The following is a 19,089-nucleotide window of genomic DNA, read 5'->3' on the forward strand; positions in this document are numbered from 1 at the left end:
ATCAAGAGTGTCAGCGAATTTTTCGCAAGTGAAATAACAAATGTATCATTTTTTCATAAGTGAGATTTTTTAACCATCTGATGGCTTACTTAGGATTAAAAAAACAGGTTGAAATGCATTTTAGATAAATCAGATAAATCATGGAACCAAATTAGTTTTAAGGTCATATATTAATTTACATTTCCAAACGTGACTGTCATTGGGAAAAGTAAACGCCATTAATATTTTAAAAAGAATTTGATTTGGATTGGTTCAAATTAGCACACTCTTTTTGTATAAGTAGTAAATTTATTGAAATACGCGTATTTCATAAATCTATAGTTACAATAAAATGTTTCCTAAAAGCTATAATTATGTACATTATTGTTTTGATTCAACCTGATTTGATTTTGAGTACATATTTACTAAGTGCTCTAGCAAAATGCGTTCCGATATACAAATATATGTTTAGGGGTTGAATTATTTTTTTAATCGACTAGTGAAAAAAACATTGATGTCTTGGCGAGTAATAAAATTCTTTGAAGTCAAATTTCGGTTCATGCGTAAATGTTGCATAAAATCACACAAAAGATTTTAAAATAAAATCAATGCTCCATTTTCTTTTCCATTAATAGTATCCGTATCAATTTTGTATGATTTGAGCAATATGGAAGACAAATTTGATAAATATCACAGTTTGATTAACCCAAAAAAATAAGTATGCTTGTGCATCAATCGATAACTTTTATGGGAAAGCTTATATCATCACAGTAAACTTAGTACCATAAAATAAAAATAGAAATTAGTATATTTTAGTGGTAGTGTCGCTCGACTTCATCTCCTGTAATTACGTAACGCGCTATTTTGCGTATTTCAAACCAATTAACAAGCTCTGAGTGGAGTTACAAGGTAACAATTCTAATGATACGACAGCATTTTTCAACGCCCAACTGTCTGTGCCTTGGAAAAGGTCGCCAATCACTCGCCCTTTCCGTCAGGGATCATATTTCGCACTGGCATCAAGCTGTAGAGCGAGATGTGCCGCTGCTTGGACTTGGTCTGGCGCCACTGGGCGTCGGTGCCGTGCACGTGATCCAGTAGGCCCATGGCGCCGAAGTTCTGGTTGAACTTGAAGTGGTGATAGTCGTGGAACTCGGGTGATTGGATGAACGGCAAGTGGTAGCCCGAGTGCGTGTTGATCGTGTGGAAAATCGCGTAGGCAAACCAGAACCACGCGGACACGGGATGCGAGCTCAGCAGCGACGGGCCAATGATCACGGGCACCATATTGGACAGAACGTGCTCCAGAGGGTGGGCATACACGGCCATGATGCCGATCGGTGCTGTCCATTCGTGGTGCTTCTTGTGGATGTACTTGTAGATCGCCTTATGGTGCAGCAACCTGCGAAGCAAGCCTGCTATGAGTACAGCATAATGGCACGCTTTCACTTCCAATGAAGCCCACTTTTGCCGTGTGGCCAACCGACCATTCAGGAGAAAAGGTTGAAAGTTAAATTTTGGAAAATAGTCTGACGTTGATAATAAATATCAAATCATGATACATCGAGATATAAAAAAATTACCCACTGATATTTGTGGGGAAAATGTTTAGATATGGTATTCTGCGATTGTAATTTTCAAAATATCGTTGAACTAGAAACCAGCGAATATTGTTAGCTCGGTTGACGTGAGGTAAAAAGTTTGGAAAATGTATTAGAGATAGAAAGGATCTCTTAATTATTTCATTTGTCCATACGAATAGTAAAGCTCTTTAGGATGAGTCTCATTAAAATATTTGATCCGCTAAATGTTATAAAAAACGCGAAAAATTGACGAAATTCCCGCAAAAAACAATTTTTTACAAGTCAGTGGGTTTCCCCGAAAAAAGCAGGCTTTTGCGAGCCTCTTTTCTATATGCTCATTCATGTATGCTATAAATTTTCAAATATTGCTTTTAGTATGAATTTAAACAAGAAAAACAAGTATATTATAATTTTAACCATACCTTTCCCTTTTTTAATGTAAGGAAATTAACCCTCATGGAAGGCATTTTCTGCAATGGAAATCGTGGCTTGTCAAGAAAAGTGAAATTCAACATCTCCCCTCTTTCAAGGATCAGTCCAAGTTTGATTTCCATTACAGGAAACATTTCCCATTCTTTTTAAGATATACATATATATCTTCGTTGTATTATTTATCATTTTGTGTAATAGAAAATGAGAATAGATGGTCATCAACTTCAGATTTTGTGATTTTCATACGAAATGAGGGATATCCAAATGATCGTTGGATATTAAAGAAATTAATTTTGCGTAAGTGACAATTTTTGGAGCACGCTTCATTAACGCAGGAGAGAAGTGATTAATGAATGAGTGGTGTGTGACTTTGATAATGAGGAAAACAAGTATTTTTAGTTTCTTTAGTAGGAAGCAATGCGCACGATGAATTTTAAAACAAACCTGTGGCTATAATAAAATCCAACTTCTTGACAAAAAATGTGGAATGGCAATTCCAGCAAGACTCTATAAAAGGATGGAAGGACTCTCAATTGTTCGGGTGTCAGGAGCTTGCCGCTGTTTTGAGTCAGGTAGAAGCCAGCGTAGGCCACCGGGATTCCCACTACAAACTGGTTAAACAGTACATGGAGCACAGCCTGCAATAAGAAAAATTGGCGGTAATTTTGTGAAATATGATCATTAACTTCATAAATGACGGCTGCTTTATTGCCTGTATCAAGACCACACGGAAATCTTATAGTGCAATTATCTGTTTTTTCTCTTTTTTCCTTTGGCTAAAAGCAACAACTCCTTTTATGTAAATATCTGGTTGAATAAAAGGTATAAAAAGTTTAACAGGAATGACAAAATTGGGTATGCCGAAGGCCGATATATTTAAAATATAAATTAAGATTTTTTAGTGAAATTAACTTATTGCAGCTTCCTTGGTGTCTAGCGAGCTGTTGTATTTTCCGCATTTCTACAGAATATCAGACTTCTACAGAAGTTTCCTACTCAGTTAGAATACGGAAAAAACATTTCGCTAAATACCAAGGAAGCTGCAACTAATTGTAAAGTTATATGTGCCAAAAAAATAATGCTCCATCAAGAAATTTGAAAAAAAAAACTCCAACGTTTGGATATTAAGGTTGCAAAAAAATTACTCCTGAGGCCAAAATAATTATGCGGCACTAAAAATAGACAACTAATATAGGACTGTGCTGATGTTTATGAGACCGAAAAATAATTGAATATAAACTGGCGCGAATATTTTAGATGGACAAGCATTATATCTATTTACTCGTTTTGTCTGCCATGCTTACTTTTCTGTTTGCAGCAAATGCTGTTAAGAGAAGATTATGAATATCATATTGAAATTTTCATCCAGAACAAACTTGAGCGTTATTTCATGTAAAAAATATTGTTTTCATAGTGTTGTGAGTCTGATAAATAAAAATAGTATTTTGTTATTTATTGTAATTAAAATTTTGTCCTATGATTTGATCTCCATGAATTATTGAATTATTTGATGATATTAGCAAGTACCTTTGAGAATTTCTCTGAGTTCGGGGGCTGGTTGGTGTCTGGCTGCACTTTGTACTTAGAGAATAAGCCTGACCAGTCGAGGATGCAGTAGAATCCGCCCCAAATCCAGTAGACGCACAGCGTTACAGCCATGCCTCCATAAATGAAGTAGAATTTCGGATCTATATTGCTGTCCACTATTTGCTGCCATTTGAGCTGCCAGAAATCGGAATCAAGACCGAAAACTGTTTGCAGCAACCATGCCAGGGAATTTCGAGCAATCAAAAAGGAAATCAGGATTGCGGCCGTTTCGTGAAGGTACTCGCTCAAGACCTCTATGAAGAGGCGGCCGCCAGGCCGTGTGTGACCCGGTAACATCAGGTTTGGCCGCGTTTCTTTTTTCAGATCTGGAAAATAATAGTTTGAATAGATTTATTTGTTTCACCAGTCAGTTTGATGAATCCGTCTATATTAGTTAGATGACAATATTTTTTTTTTAGTAAATGTACAATCTTCCTCAACGTGTGATCTTAATAATTGTAATTTTTCTTCCAATGCTTTATTTTTAAAAAATCCCTCTTACGTTTATTTTGTCCCTGAAAAAAATTGACCACGTTCAATAAAATATATACGCGACGAAAAACTCGTCCCATCGACGCCACCATAGCAAGCAGCTCTCGCTTGATTAGCAATCTAAATTATTGGAATTACCTATAAAACCCCGCTGTGATTTAATGTAAATGAAGCTGAAAAATGGCGTCAAGGTCGTTCAGCTCTCCAAAGATTTGTGTATGTATACACCCGTGGCGCATTTATGCTTTTTTAGTGATAACAAGCTCTGTTATCGTGTTTTTCTTTGATGTACAATGATGGACTTTAGAAACGAACGCATCATTGATAATCTTCACGCGCACCACAGAACAAGTGCCTATATTGGCCTCAAAGTGTTATCTATAGGTTGGCCGCTTGTGAAGTGACGAACGATGCTTCAGCAGAACTTATAGAGAGGAAGGATGATTTTTTCACCGGACTTGATTGAGTGACGTTAAATTATAGGTTCATTATTTCACTTATTGTTGAGCTTGCCTTAAGGGAGTGGCTTCGAAGGTGTCAGAGGGCACAATAAATTATGCATGTGCGTTTATATGGTTTCACTTGTTTAGTGTCTGCGACGCGAAGAAAAACCGGTTTAATGCTGCTTAAGATCACAAATAAAATCATTTCCTAATCTCTTATAAACAAAAAGGAAGCGTTTAAATAAATTACCCAAGATCTAACTATTAATTATTATGAAAATATGGAAAATATTCAAAATTGAAACTCAAGAGATAACCTTGCTCTGTTTCACTTTTCAAAATACGGTGTGTCCCACAAAATGTAAATTTTAGGTTATGTTTAGGATCCCCAATTAATCACTCTAATTTGAAAATATTCGTTCTTCGATTCACATTTTGAGATAAATTTTGCTCTCCTAATCCTCTATTCTCTTAAACACCCTTTAAATTTTTGTGCAAATTATACATCCGGCTATACACTGGATTATATTTTTCAATCTCCATTTTCAAATTATTGATTTTCGTAACGGACCAAATTGGTATGAATATTGTCACTTAATTCCTCATTTGTTTCAAAGAAAAAATAACAAAAAAACAATCGCTTCCGCAAAATCGGCTCGATTGCGATTTTAAGTGCGGTCTTGTTGCAATCTAGATTCGAACACCAAATTTATTGCGATTTCAATGTCAATTGAGCGGTTTACTTGCATAAAACTTCATTGAGCAAAACTGATGTGATGCGTGACAGTGGAAAGAGAGCGGTGACTAATATGCTAACAGAGAATTGCTCCTAGCGTGTTTGTAATTGTGGATGATGAGGATAACGGCTATCATGAAATCTAATGGTAAAATGCTCAAGCTATTTACACTCCAGAGAACAAGGTCACGTGGAAAATCAAACTTTAATTATAAAAGCGTTGAATAAACAACATGTTAGGAAATTTTCAAAACAAAATGCTGCTTTCAATTTGCTTAGTAACCATATTTTTTCAAGAAATTCTCATCCTACCTAGTATTGAAGTGTCTTGGATTTTAAATTATTGACAAAGGATTTTTGCTAACGGGCAGTTTATGTGCTAATATATAAGCACATATTGGCATTTCTCTTTGACAGAGTCAAATAATGCTGTTATTCACGTTTATTCCTTCTCAAAGAGCAAAATGCACTGCTTTATTTGGGCGTTTGCTTGATTACTTTTCTAACCAAAGATCCTTCCACCAAATAAAATGCCAGGATAAGCAATAGCAGAAATTAAATTCTTTACTTTTCTTGTAATTATCATTAGTGAAAATTTTGTAAACAATTTTGTTTCTTATTTATTATAATTTCAAAAGTTAAATTTGCTTCTTTGATATCGGTTTTTTTTATTTGGCCGGCAAAAAAGAAAAAACTCAATTATATGCTAGACAAAATAATACAGGAATTTACTTTATTGTTATTAAATTAGAAATCCCAATGATTGATTCCCATTTTATAATTTGTTTCAAAATATCACAATAATGCATGTGCCTAAATATCTATTTAAAAAAGAAAATTGGTGTGTATTCTCATTTTGAAGAACAGTCCGCTTTCTAAAAATGACATAAGTCCTATTCAAAGAACAATCAATATCGTACAGTCCAAAATGAGAAAAAACAATCATTACTAAAATTATACCGGCGTGCTAACCTGTGGAGGAGCTCTTCTCTTCGGTTCGCTGCATGTTGTTTTGAACGCCGTTCCGTCGACTAACTGTTTTGATCGCCTTATTCTCTTCTCTCCTCTCTTAACCCTTTCTCCGTCGGTCTCTCTCAGTCCAGCAAATCCTCAACAGAAATACTGTAGCTCTGTCAGTGATGAGAGCTCCCCACCATAAAATAAAGCACGCGCTGCGCACATTATAGCAAAAGCGCGAACTGCAGCTCGGAATAGCGCAGCAACTCGTACTACTGTCCTTCTTGATGCTCTTGAAAATTTACTCTATTATTGAAACACGTGCTCGCACGATAATAAAAAGGACAACTTAGATTACGAACTGGCTACGTGCACCAAGGATCGCACTTTTCAGACCGTTATATATAGATGCAAAGGTTGAAATGTTTATCTTCCATTTTGGTGCAACACACAATGAAAAAAGTACAGTCTAATTATATCGCCAGTTTTGTCAGAGCTGCGGTAGGACAATTCAGCCGCAACCACATTGAATCGAGATCTTTTGATCAGATTCCTATATAATCAAGGGACATACAATCAATCGAGTAGAAAGTTAATGTTAAAACGACTGTAGAATAATGTAAAATATTTTCTTCCACAACAATGAAAGAAAAATATTGTGTCGGATCCCTGAGCTAAAAATAATAATTTGAATAAAAAAATATCTAAAAGATAAAATTTAAGAGACTTGGAAATTCACTTCATATACGATGCACTTTGATGTTGGATGACTTTTAAAAAATGCAACCTGAGCTGAACTCGCTATTAATTTTTTTTCTCTTTTGGTTTAGTTTGGATTAGTATCTGATTTAGCTTTTCTTTTTTCCCTGTGCACGCTGTACACAATAATAATTTTCAACTCAACTTCATGCTGCGTATCACGTGGTGGTGTTATAGATAACCTAGAAAAATCTTTGTGAACTTAGTTGATTCAAATTTAAAGATTGAAAATTAATATTAGGATACTAATTTTTTACTTGTTAACAATCTAAGGAATAAGTATAGCATAATATTATTTTAGAGGCACATCATTGGAAGACAGCGATAGCTTTTCATGGAATGTTTTCTGTAAATCAGAAAGGTAGATCCTTCTAGGAGCCATGAATTGAGCACCTATCATAGCATATTGGAAATCAGCTCAACAAAGGAATTAGCCTAGTCTCGTGAATGAACACCATTGCCACCGCAAAGCCTTTTTGCAGTTAAATTTTGAAACAAAACCTAAAGCTTTCCCCCACTTTATAAAATTTGTGCTTGTATTTTAATTAAATAGAGCTTAAGCTGGAAACCAAACTGACGTGAATTGAATCTAATTTTTAGCAAAAAGTAATAGAATTTGACAGTTGAGCAAAGCAGCCAAGAAGACGTCAAAAAAATGTCACGACCAGTAACCGATTGGATTGCAAAATAAAAAGAACAATATAATAGCTCCTGAGGCTCATCTCCTCTCAATTGTTCATCTCTGCTCTGTTATTAAGGTTTGATTAGGTGCCAGTAATTCCTTGGCCCAGGGCTCACGCAGAAATGCATTTCTAAATTATTCTAGAAACTACATATCCACTTTATAAAATGCATGCGAAAAAAAGTGAAATCTTGTTTCAAAATAATAATGGTCGTTATGGTTCTGCAGGGCAAATTTTTCTGATGAAGATAAAATATATTAATTTTTGGTTGGCATGCTGATCGGTTTTTGCGACTAGGAAGTCTTTTAACACTTACATATCTTGCAAGTTGTTATTATGCGAGACTTACCTTCGAATGGGTCTGCTTGTCAGATTAGGAGATTCGAGTTCACAGAAAACATTTCTTAAGATGGCAGTCAAGACCTTGGAATTTTTCGTAGAAAGAGGAGAAGTGCTGTTTTGTGTTTCTTTAAAGAATACAAGCTTGTTGTACAGAGAGTAATGATGTGTTAATAATCACGCTGCAGCGCAGCTTCTCCAGAAAATTTTGTTTTTCATAAAATGCGACGGATAAGAGAATGAAGGTTGTAATGTCTCTTTTTAGCAAGATGATTCATATGGTGATTAATAAAATACTTGTAGGAATTAAAAGGTGATGAGTACTATTGCGATTGCTAGAATACCTGTGAAATTAATAATTCCAAACTAGCTATTCCTCTGGTGTTCTTGACTAATCGAGACGAATACAGATTAATAATTGAAGAATTAATCATTATTTGTCGGTATTAGTGAAGAACAACAGAGGAATAGCGAGTTTGAAATTATTTTTAGACACTTTCAAATAAGAAAATTCAATTAGCAATCTGATTTTTTTAAAATTATCTTTGATCGAAACAAAATACTCTTACTTTTATTCAGAAAAGGATTTAATAGTCATGATCGAGGGAAAATTACTTAAATTAATGTGTACCCATCATAAAATAACGTTATTAATGGTTTTTTAAATATCAATAAAAATCGTTTGTCATATATGAAAACTGATCGTAAATTAGCCTTGTGGAAAATACTTCGACTTACACATCTCTTCTTCGTGCATTTTAGTTGCTTCATAATACATAATAAAAACGATCAATTATATTTTTTCACGACGACCGGTGACTTGTCTTTACCAATCCTTGAAAGCTCTCAATTGCTAACAATATCGTTATGGGATAATTTAAATCCAAACATTAAGGTCCAACAGCACAAGAAAGGATCAATATTTATTTCTCTTGTGAACGTTCGATATCCGTTTGAACGCCACAAAGACGTAATCATTCATCTCAAACTAAAAAAGATCTGGTCCGAGCACAGCAATGCATATTTACGCGAGCTGAAAAATAATATCCAACACGCTCTCACTGCGTGCATACATTGCTCAAGCTTTTGGCCAAATTACACCTGCTAAATGATTTAAATCTAATGCAAGCTTAATCTTACAATTTGTCATAAATATATTATTATGTGAAAAGTCAATTAATAATTTTCCAATTCAAACATTAGTTAAATGAGTCTGTGATATGAAACTGTTGAAAAATTCCCAGATTGCAACATGAAAGTATACCTCTTGCGTTTGTAAATCAAACACAGTGAAAAGACAGGTTAAAGGATCGCGCTTGAAATTTCGTCATCTCCAAAAGCCTATAATATAGTAAAAGTAATATAAAAAAGACAGTTTAGTGTGACAAGTGGGTCGCGCGGTCTGCGGCAGTCAGGGGCTTTTCTATTTGCTCTTCCTTCGCGGCTCCAATTTGTTTGTAATGCTCTTGGGTTGCGTATATTCACGCGGATAGATGAACTTTCTGAACAATCACGAAATTCGATAAAAAAATCTCTTGTGACCCGATTGAGATGATTGGTGCAGGAAGAGATGAAAGTGAAGCTGGCGCGCCGACAGTTGTATAATAATACTTTTCCATGGATTTCGGCACCTCCCGAATATTTGACCACAGACGAACACGATGTGGTTTCAAAAATTGCTACGTGCTTTTTTCATACTTGCCAGATTTAAATTTATCAATGCAGGAGAAATGAAAGTGCAGCTGGCCCACAAACGGTTGCACAAGATTTTTACAGAATTTTATGCCTACAACCACTGGAGAAAATGTGATCAAAAAAATTATAAATAACATGTTATTAATTCATTAGGGATTTGGAATGCACGTACAGAAAAAAATGAAATCTTATGAAATAGATGCCGCACATGTATTGACCTTAATGAGCTCTTCGCATGCATTTCTATATATAGAAAAGTCGTGGCTTTCCTCCAGGCATCTAAAACTCCTCCCTCCGACCAAGACAATAAAATTATTTAAAGGGACAGGGATTGTTTGTTAGGGTAAATTAATCATGCTCCACCCGAGCATTAATTCTATGAGTTTGAAACAGTTATTTTTTAATATCCAATATAAAATCATTTTTAATGCTCAAATTTAGATCATGTGATCCATGACAAACACAAACTTTTGCATCTTTTTTAAATCTCTATTCACACTTTCCGTGGGCTATGAGCTCACTGGGTCCCAAAATTTTTGTTTGTTAAAACCGAAAGCCGAGTAATATTGATTACACATTACATTTTTTTTGTTCTTATGGTCTTGAAAAATACCCACCACTAGGATTCTAATGGTGTATAAACAAATACACACACAAATCAGAAAGATAATTAAATTATGTTCAACAATTTTTTCAGTGCTGCAGACATTGATATAATTTGACGAGGAGATTTCTAAATTTATACACATAACAACCTGTGCAAAAACTGTCCTATATACTTCAGTGGCTTTTTACAACAATTCATGATGTTGGCATGTTTGGCGGGATCGGGGTCCACCGAATGACGCTGCAGGACTCTTTTGTAATTAGTGCGGCAGTGCTGAGGAAAGCTTTGAAGTTAAGTGCTATAACAATTATGAATCAATTTGAACCCGACTTTATGTTTGTACGGAATCACCAGTATGCTTTTATGAGAGCGAGATCAAAAAGATTTTTACTTGCTCTGTATTTATTACCTATCTATCGCTGATTTGTATTCTGTTTAAACTTCTACTTTTTGCAGGAAACAGAGAGTTTTTAACGTTTTTAAGTTTAACTGCAGCTAATCTTTGGTTATACCTCAATATAAATTCTATTAACTATCCAAATTGCTTACAATTGTTTAAATTAAAATAATAGCAATTAAAATTAGCATTATTAGTAGCTGAATGCAGTCTGGTTAATGGTTAGCAATAGTTCAATGACATTTATCCTGATGTGGTTGAATAATCGTTTAGGGATCGTATTAGGGAATCATACATATGCCATTATTGCCCACATTTTTATAGCTTAATTAATTTACACGCACAATAATCACTGACTTCAAAGCATTGACATCTCTCATTACAATATATGCAAAATTGGTTGTGAAAACTGTGAAATGCAAAGCTACATAATACATAGTATTAGACATGTTGCCTCGCTTCAAAGAGTGGATGTGTCCAACAGTAAAAAAATGCTTTAAAGTGTAATTTTTATTGGGTTAACTACAAAACAGATACAATTAAGGGTTTAATGCCTTTAACTTGGATAGTTATTTATCTCTGCTTACATAGTTATTTGCGAAAGGCTAGGGAAGGCTAGATGCCATGCTCGGACCGCTTTTCATAATATATTATATGTTGAAATTATGTATATTACTTTCGCCTTTGTGCGAAACAGGTCTTTTGGCATTTTAAATGCTACGCAAAATAAGTATTGTTCTTTGAGCATGGCCAGCATTGCTACTTTTTTACAACCCATCGCAGTCGCACTCACATCGCAGACATCACGCTTTCAATTATTGCTCTGAATTTCATCATATAGTGGTATTTTTGGTGACCTCAAACAAACAATATGGGTGAAAAAACGTGAGCTGTCATAAACTTGTCTGAATTTTTATATAAAATCGTATTAAGGATTGAAAATGACTAAAATAAGAATTTTGCAACGATGAATATTAGAGAAAAAAAACTGTCTATTTAATAACGCGATAATTTTGGTTTTTTTTTTTTTTGGTCTTTTTATCCCTGTCCTCTCGGACCGGGAAGGGCGCGCACTGCACTAGCACGAATGCTGAAACCCGGGTCCCAATGACACCGCGAGCGGATAACATGGGCGCACCAAGCCGCACAGGGACCCAGCCCACTGAAGGGCCACTTGCCTCCGCACGAGGACTTTTTTTGAAACGCTAGACATTCGTCCAGTGAAGCCAAATCACGCATGCTGGAAAGGTGCAAACCAGCAAGTAGCGAGGTTGGAGATATTCATTTATCTCAAATGATTGTCGGTGCAACTACGCGCCTCTCCCGCCCAACAATTATCAAAACACGACGTGTGCAGTGCTAGTTATGAGGCCACTGTGGCCGAACAATAGCCGACAGCTTTTTTCATCTAATTGCATTTATCAGGTGAATTGTTTTCAGTTACGTTGCACCAACCTAAAATTTGTGAATTTGAGCGTCCAACTATACATGCACTGTGCAGCATCTGCCCTTCAATCTGACGAGATCAATCTTGGTCGAATTTACACATTTAAAAACAATGTGTTGCAACTGCGATCAACTGTGATAAATGAGGGGCAGCGACACACTTTCAAAATACACATAATGGCATAATAGATTTGCCTTTCGTTCTGGCACCTCTGACCGCGTGTGATTTTTCACCATTTCTTCATAATATGATTCAATTATAGATACCTAAAAATAAATTTGAGTCAAAATCACTTTTTTAATTACTTATGCTGGCAATTAAATATCTAAATATACATGTGGCACCTCCGTGATATTTCATAATGGTCAAATTCTTCCAATGAGAAAACTTATAAGATGGATATAGAGCAGCAAAAATAAAATGGAGTCTCAATCACGCAGCTATAATAATATATCATCTTGGTTAAACCTCCAATATAGAACCGGTTACATCTAGAGTCTCCTCTCGCACACATGCTAATTAGAATGGGTGGATAAATTGAGTTAAAATGCATGCAGAACATTCGTTTTTGTGTTGAGCGATTCAGAAAAAAATATAAATTTATTCACCTGGATTAGATTTTCTATGGAGTGAGCCAAAATAGTAAATTCATTCACAAATCTTAAGCGTTCGGATAATACTCATTACACTCAACCGTTCTAGAAATCTAAATCCAGTTAAAATACATTCATTTTACGTAATATTTATCAATTAAGGGTCTTGTGAAAATGTTTAAAAATGATTGAGAATCAGGGATAGTGATAGAAAGTAAAAATTATAGGTGGCTTTGAAAACAGCAACGATTTTTTCATTACATACAGACGTGACAAAAATTAAGTTCAAGCTGTTAATATATTTTTCTTTTGAATTAAATATGAGTCGAATGAGTGAGCAAAGGCAATGAGATTATTTTGTACGCAACACTGAAAATTGGACAAATTACAACGGAAACCATTTTTCACTTGAAAATTCTAGTGATGTTCATTTAAATTATTTAAAAAATTAATTTTGTCGATTGTTTATCTCTTTGACGACCATTTTTTCCAATCTATGCCCCCAATAGTTTTGTTAGTTTGACCGTCAACCCAGAACACAATATTAAATTAAGCTAGTAGAAGTTTACGCAACTAAAAAATTTAATCAAATCAAGAATTCAATTTTCAAATTTATTTATACATGTTTGCAGTTTGGATGATATTGCCGAATTGTCAAAAGTGAACAATAATCGCGTGCAAAATTTGTTGCTTATTTATTTAACCGTATCAAACCCAGTGTGAATACGTAATATCTCCTTAAACGAACCGCGGAAATAATTTAAAGAAATAGGAAAACATAGCTGCCCTGACTATTTACCACAAGAGAGATTTGTCCATGCTTGCATAGAGTTTGCCAAAAACTCTTCGAGTGTCGCAACGATCACGCACCAAATTAAGATACAGTGTGGCAATTCGGACAACACCGATCATATTGCGACAATGGCCCCTCAAATGATGCAGCTTCAATAATGTAGAAAGGGTAATATTTGCCAACGGGGGTTTCTGGAGCGGGGGCCGCATAAATGGGCGCCATGGCGGGGCCGCGCGAACAAACGAGATGCTGCTGCAGTCGTGGATGGAGGGTCGCGTCGAGACGCCGGTGCGGGGGCTACGGCTGCACGACCTAGGTTTAGACCAGGCCTACCTGAACGTCACCAATCTCCTCGACCGAGAGGCGTTCCTATACTCCGTCAAAGATGCATGCTATAAGGTTTGTTTGCAGATTTCACATTTTGGAAGGCGTTTCTTCCTGTTTTTTTTTTTTTTAATTTTTTTTATTATACTTATAGAAGCAAACCATTACGGGTCATAATTTTATTAACTTTACTAAATGTTTAAAAGGAAATCATCATTAAGAATAAAGGCAATTTGCAGTTTGGAAATTGTAAGCCAATTTATTTTAGATAAAATAAAAATAGCATATGTACTGAAGATGGGAAACATTATGTTTATTAATTATTGTCTCTTAATAAATACTTTTTGTGCTCTGATGGCCACTATTGCACTCAATTAAAGGTATTTGTGCGTTAAGATTTCGCACCCTTCTCTTCTTTTTCTTGAATTCACCAATTTCACACTCTATCCACTTGGTCCCTGTGTGAAAACACAAAAATATCTTGTTTTCAAAGATAATTGATTTCCGCTCATAATTTTCAAAACATCCAGGAAATTGCAATGCTAGAAAATCGGTTACAATAACTAACCATCAAATCAAATAAAAATATTTTAAAGTAATAGTTCACAAAAAAAAATCAACTTTATGATAATGTTGATAAGTAGAAAACTTAAGTTTTGAATCAACATCCTGTGAATGCGTATTCAAACATTTTTATTTTAAAATCAGTTAAATAATCATTACGAAGTTCGTCACTATACACACATAAAAAAAATTAAAGTGCACTGCCAATAGCCGCTTTGAGCTTGCTTAAATAGGTTACGTGCACTGTCGGACCATCTAACGCTTAGGCAGTTTGCGTTTATTTTAAAGCGCACAAAGATTATTTGATGGTGAATATTGCAAATATCGTCCATAAGCAAAGCCATACTTACTACTTCATATATTAATTATGAGACTCTATTGACATGAAGTCTGCCTTTTTAGTCATTGAAGTTTGTGCTTTTGACTTTAAACAATGTATCATTTGTGCTTGGATAATGGTAAGCTAAAATGGGTCCTCAGGGTGTTTTCCTATGTTGAGCAACTTTCACTTCAAATGTCTAATTTTGTCCCTAAATAACGACACTGGAATTTTAACTAGTTTGTGCAAGCGTAGTACTATTAAATTTTATGTCACTAAGAGCGCATAATAGAGATTTCTCTTCTATGAGCTAGGAGTATATTAAGCCGGAGAAACTTATACACCCACTCCTTAAATGTTTGAAACCAAATTTCAGTGTCCTTACTCATTCATGAGTGCCTTGCCCGCTGGAGACTCGAAAATATTCAAAGTGAACTCGGCGTACTCGATAAGACCGCGCATCTACGGCGACTACCTGGGAGAGTACGTTTCCACGAGCAACCATAGCTCGCTCGAGTGCAGCGTGGACAGCGCCTGGCACTTTGGCGAATTCGGCATCTACGACCTCCTCGTGCAGCCGGGTGGGAAATGCACCACAAGCACATATTACGAGCCAGTCAACATCTACCACTGTGAGTGATGCATATATTTAATTAAAACCAATTAGAGAAAGTTATTCTGCTGTGCTGAAAACACTTCTCCAAAGCATAAATATACAATGTATATATTTACTGTGGCAAAATTACTTAAAATGCTTCAAATCTTTAGCTCCCCTTACCACCCGCAGGGAAACGGCATTCTCAAGCCAATTTCAGTACATCGAGTAGTAATTGATTTGTCGGCCGAGGCGCCTGGTCATGGCGCCTCTCCAGGTCAAAGAGTGTCACGATAACATTTAAGTTGTTGCATTTTATTTCCAAAATATAGAAAATTGAGCAAAGGATTGTAAAAAAGTTAATCAAATTGTTACTTGGCGCGTATTAATTAAATTAGCCGTGCTCTGCGCTGCAGGCTAATTTGACGTCTTTAATAAATAATTACTTACGAACACCTTTTTATAACCTTTTAAGAGAACGATAATGATGCCCGCGGAACTTACAAAAGTTGCGTGTCGCTTGACGCTCTCTACTTTATTCTTTTACAGCTGCGGTCTCAGTGACAGTGATAGTCCTTTTCTTACTGTGCCTCGGCCAGTTTATAAAGGGAGTAGCGAAGTCTTGGGGCAAACAGGAGCAAGTCTTTGTCGATAACAACAATCAAAATGATTCAAAGGGTAAAATTGAAGAGATACTCAGGACGAAAAAGCCACGGCTACGAGCACTGGACGCATTCCGCGGGTTAGTAATTGCGAATATCTACTCGCTGATATTTTACAGTCTATTCTAATCTTTAGGCTGATAGTCATCCCCTTGATATTCTACACGCACCAAGGTGGAGGCTACCAAGTTCTGGAGCATGCTAGCTGGGAAGGATTGCCCATCGCTGACTGGCCCTTTCCTTGGTTCATCTGGATTATGGGTGTCTGCATGCCAATGGGGATAAACAGCAACTTGGAAAGACAGCTCAGTCGTCGCACAATCCTTTTCCACGTCGCGAAGGTTGATATTTTAGCACGTTTACAATTTATCACGCGTATAGTATAGTAAAATTGAACGAGGCTTATTTATCCTCTTTTGAATTTAAAGAATTATTTTGTTCGCCCACTTTGTATCGTTGGATATTTTGGCGCACAATTTTACTAGCCTTTTTTCGAGCTAAATAAGCTATATATAATATTTAATTTGTAACTAAATAAGGATCCAGCTAATGAGAGTAAGATTGGGAAAATCATAGCAAAAACATGAACAAATTTTACCTTGGGAATGAAATCTAATTCATTTTATCAACAAAAAACGATATGAAACTAGTACTGGATCTAATCCAAATTAATGCCCGTAAAATAAATTTCATATCAAAAATAAATTTAATCATTGCAGCGATCCGTATTACTTTTCGCTCTTGGCATCTCCACGAATTGCATTAACTACGGCTTGGCTTATGAGAAATTCCGCTTCTTCAACGCCCTTCAACGTTTTGGCATTATGTGCCTGATCAACGCTAGCCTGTGTGCTATCCTATGGCCTCGAGATATCTCCAAGATCAAAGGCAGGTTCGCCGACCTGCAGATCATGTGGTCACAATGGGCAATTCACATTGTATTGCACGTGATCTCTATATGCCTCGTCTTCTTCCTGCCGGTCCCCGGATGTCCGACGTGAGTTTCACTTTTAAATGTAAATGTCCGAAATAATCATCGCCATTTTCCCAAAGGGGCTATTTGGGACCTGGCGGTTTGAGCGAAGATAGGAAATACGAAAACTGCACTGGCGGCACGTTTGGATACATTAACAAATTGCTTATGAATGAGGCCAACATGGAGCAAAATCCGACAGCTAAAGCAGTTTATGAGGTCAATGCATTTGATCCCGAAGGATATTTCAGTAGGTTAATTTGCAGATTTAATAAATTAATATTTGAGAGTTCAAAATTTCACGCTATCAACATGTATAAATCGTTGCAGGTAATTTGCCTTCCCTACTAACTGTCATTTTGGGCATCCAAGCTGGCGCAATTTTGGTCATATACAATGAATCCCGCGAAAGAATATATCGTTGGACCGTTTGGGGTGTCGGCTGCATCCTTCTTGCTCTGATCTTGGAACTGACCGGCACATTCCCAATAAACAAGCAGCTATGGTAATCATTCATAGTCTCTTTTCTGAAGAGCGAAATATCGAAAATCTTTCTTTTCAGGAGCACTTCATTCGCATTAATCACGGCAGGATTCGCTTTTTTGTTCTTGGCCGCATTTTACTGGCTAATCGATGTCAAGAAGTGTTGGAATGGTTTCCCTTTTGTCGAGCCTGGCGTCAACTGTCTGTTTATCTACATCGGCAGCAAACTGACCAACCACCTTTGGCCGTTCCACTGGAGGATTGGCCCCATGGACACCCACTTTATCCTGCTTGCAGACACCATATGGGCTTGCTGGTTGTGGCTACTGATTGCTAAATGGCTGTTCAAGCGCAACATAATTATCACTGTTTAGGCGTTTAATTGTTAAAGTTGTTTTAATACTTTTTTATTTCTATGTGTAGTCCAGTCATGTCAGATCAAAAAATTATAGCTGCTTTTAACACTTTTATCATTTGGAGTTACTATAGGTCATATCACTTTGTATCTCTATGTGTTTTTAAGTTTAAAGATATATATATATATATATATATACAATAATGTTTCTTGTAAGCTGTTCATAAATTCCAGTTATTGTTAAAAGTCAGCAGAGCATTATTTTTGAGTTTGATATTTGTACGTCGTGCTTTTAAATATATTAAACAAATAGTTAATGTTGCTGTTTAAATTTTCATAACTGTCAATTACGTCAATTCAAAGTGAATCAATTATATTATGTAGCCTGAGCCTGCTTTCTACTACCAAGTATAATAGGCATTAAATTTTGCACCGAGATTAAGCAAAAAAGTGGATTGAGCCACCTTGCGAAATTATGAACAGTAAAAAATAATAGATTTTGGGTTTTTGAATTTACTTCCAGGTCTCTGTATCAGGATGCACCCCGAAAAGTGAGAGAGAGAGAGAGAGAGATCGTTTCTAAAAAAATACATTATGAATCAGGGCAGAAGGCACACATTACACATCTTGCTGTCACCGCAGATTATGCTTTTTATTTCCATTTATTATGAAATAATGTGCGCACGGTCCTCATAGGAGGACTGGCCCACGTTACTACCCCTGACCGAGTCTTATTATTAAAACGATATAGACATGCGTTCCATGAAATCCATTCACACAAGCTACAAAAAGGTGCATTGGATGTATGTAATTCGGTACAATTATTGTGATGAGTTATGTGCATGCAAAAAGTCAAATAAAGATATTATATTATTATTACAAAGTCTGCAAGCTTTCGCAACCCTCCCAAATCCAAATGACCTCATCATTGCAATGCTAGAGTCAAATTTAGGCGTAAATCAGCCCGCACTCGACTCCCAAGCCCCAAACATCGCTCCGATTATCAAAATGCAAGTGCACAAGCCAACAGATTGGTTATTTTTCAAATCATCCTGTCAGTCCTTATTAGCTATGAAGCAATTAATTTTGCAACATTTAAAAAATGAAAATAGATCGCGATAAGATTTTTAAATTAGACACAAAGTCTAATATCCTAATATCTGCAAGACAAATTACAGGCACGTGGAATTGTGACAGCCAAAAAAATCTCTAGACAGCTGCAAGCTAGTAATAAGCTGAACAAGTGAGAAAATATGCATTTTCTCTATTGAGAATGCATGTTGACTGCATAA

The 19,089-nt window shown here is 35.9% G+C and overlaps 2 protein-coding genes across 2 annotated transcripts; one reads left to right on the top strand and one right to left on the bottom strand.

Annotated features, from left to right (window-relative positions):
- Positions 1 to 268: 268 nt before the first annotated feature.
- Positions 269 to 6,432, bottom strand: LOC135948081 (fatty acid hydroxylase domain-containing protein 2-like). Its single transcript, XM_065497153.1, has 4 exons — positions 6,225 to 6,432; positions 3,522 to 3,907; positions 2,439 to 2,632; positions 269 to 1,381 (listed from the first exon to the last, which is right to left on the bottom strand). The coding sequence occupies exons 1-4, from the start codon at positions 6,256 to 6,258 to the stop codon at positions 958 to 960; spliced, it is 1,038 nt and encodes a 345-aa protein (XP_065353225.1). The 5' UTR covers positions 6,259 to 6,432; the 3' UTR covers positions 269 to 957.
- A 6,925-nt stretch (positions 6,433 to 13,357) lies between these two features.
- LOC135947742 (heparan-alpha-glucosaminide N-acetyltransferase-like) lies at positions 13,358 to 18,665 on the top strand. The gene is made up of 8 exons (XM_065496672.1): positions 13,358 to 13,921; positions 15,106 to 15,361; positions 15,874 to 16,066; positions 16,123 to 16,327; positions 16,706 to 16,983; positions 17,040 to 17,209; positions 17,290 to 17,464; positions 17,522 to 18,665. Exons 1-8 carry the CDS (start codon positions 13,769 to 13,771, stop codon positions 17,814 to 17,816), a joined length of 1,725 nt encoding a protein of 574 aa, XP_065352744.1. The 5' UTR covers positions 13,358 to 13,768; the 3' UTR covers positions 17,817 to 18,665.
- Positions 18,666 to 19,089: the final 424 nt, after the last annotated feature.

The sequence above is a fragment of the Cloeon dipterum genome, chromosome 1 (assembly GCF_949628265.1).
Source record: "Cloeon dipterum chromosome 1, ieCloDipt1.1, whole genome shotgun sequence".
Taxonomy (NCBI): domain Eukaryota; kingdom Metazoa; phylum Arthropoda; class Insecta; order Ephemeroptera; family Baetidae; genus Cloeon; species Cloeon dipterum.

What these genes read in the sequence shown, in the direction of transcription:
- LOC135948081 (XM_065497153.1), bottom strand. Translation starts at nt 6,258, where the DNA reads ATGCAGCGAACCGAAGAGAAGAGCTCCTCCACAG. An exon ending in AGAGAAGAGCTCCTCCACAG is followed by an intron (nt 3,908 to 6,224) that starts GTTAGCACGCCG and finishes ATTATTTTCCAG; the next exon opens with ATCTGAAAAAAGAAACGCGG. An exon ending in GGATTTTATTATAGCCACAG is followed by an intron (nt 1,382 to 2,438) that starts GTTTGTTTTAAA and finishes CTTGCTTCGCAG; the next exon opens with GTTGCTGCACCATAAGGCGA.
- LOC135947742 (XM_065496672.1), top strand. Translation starts at nt 13,769, where the DNA reads ATGCTGCTGCAGTCGTGGATGGAGGGTCGCGTCGAGACGCCGGTGCGG. An exon ending in GCACTGGACGCATTCCGCGG is followed by an intron (nt 16,067 to 16,122) that starts GTTAGTAATTGC and finishes TCTAATCTTTAG; the next exon opens with GCTGATAGTCATCCCCTTGA. An exon ending in TCCTTTTCCACGTCGCGAAG is followed by an intron (nt 16,328 to 16,705) that starts GTTGATATTTTA and finishes TAATCATTGCAG; the next exon opens with CGATCCGTATTACTTTTCGC.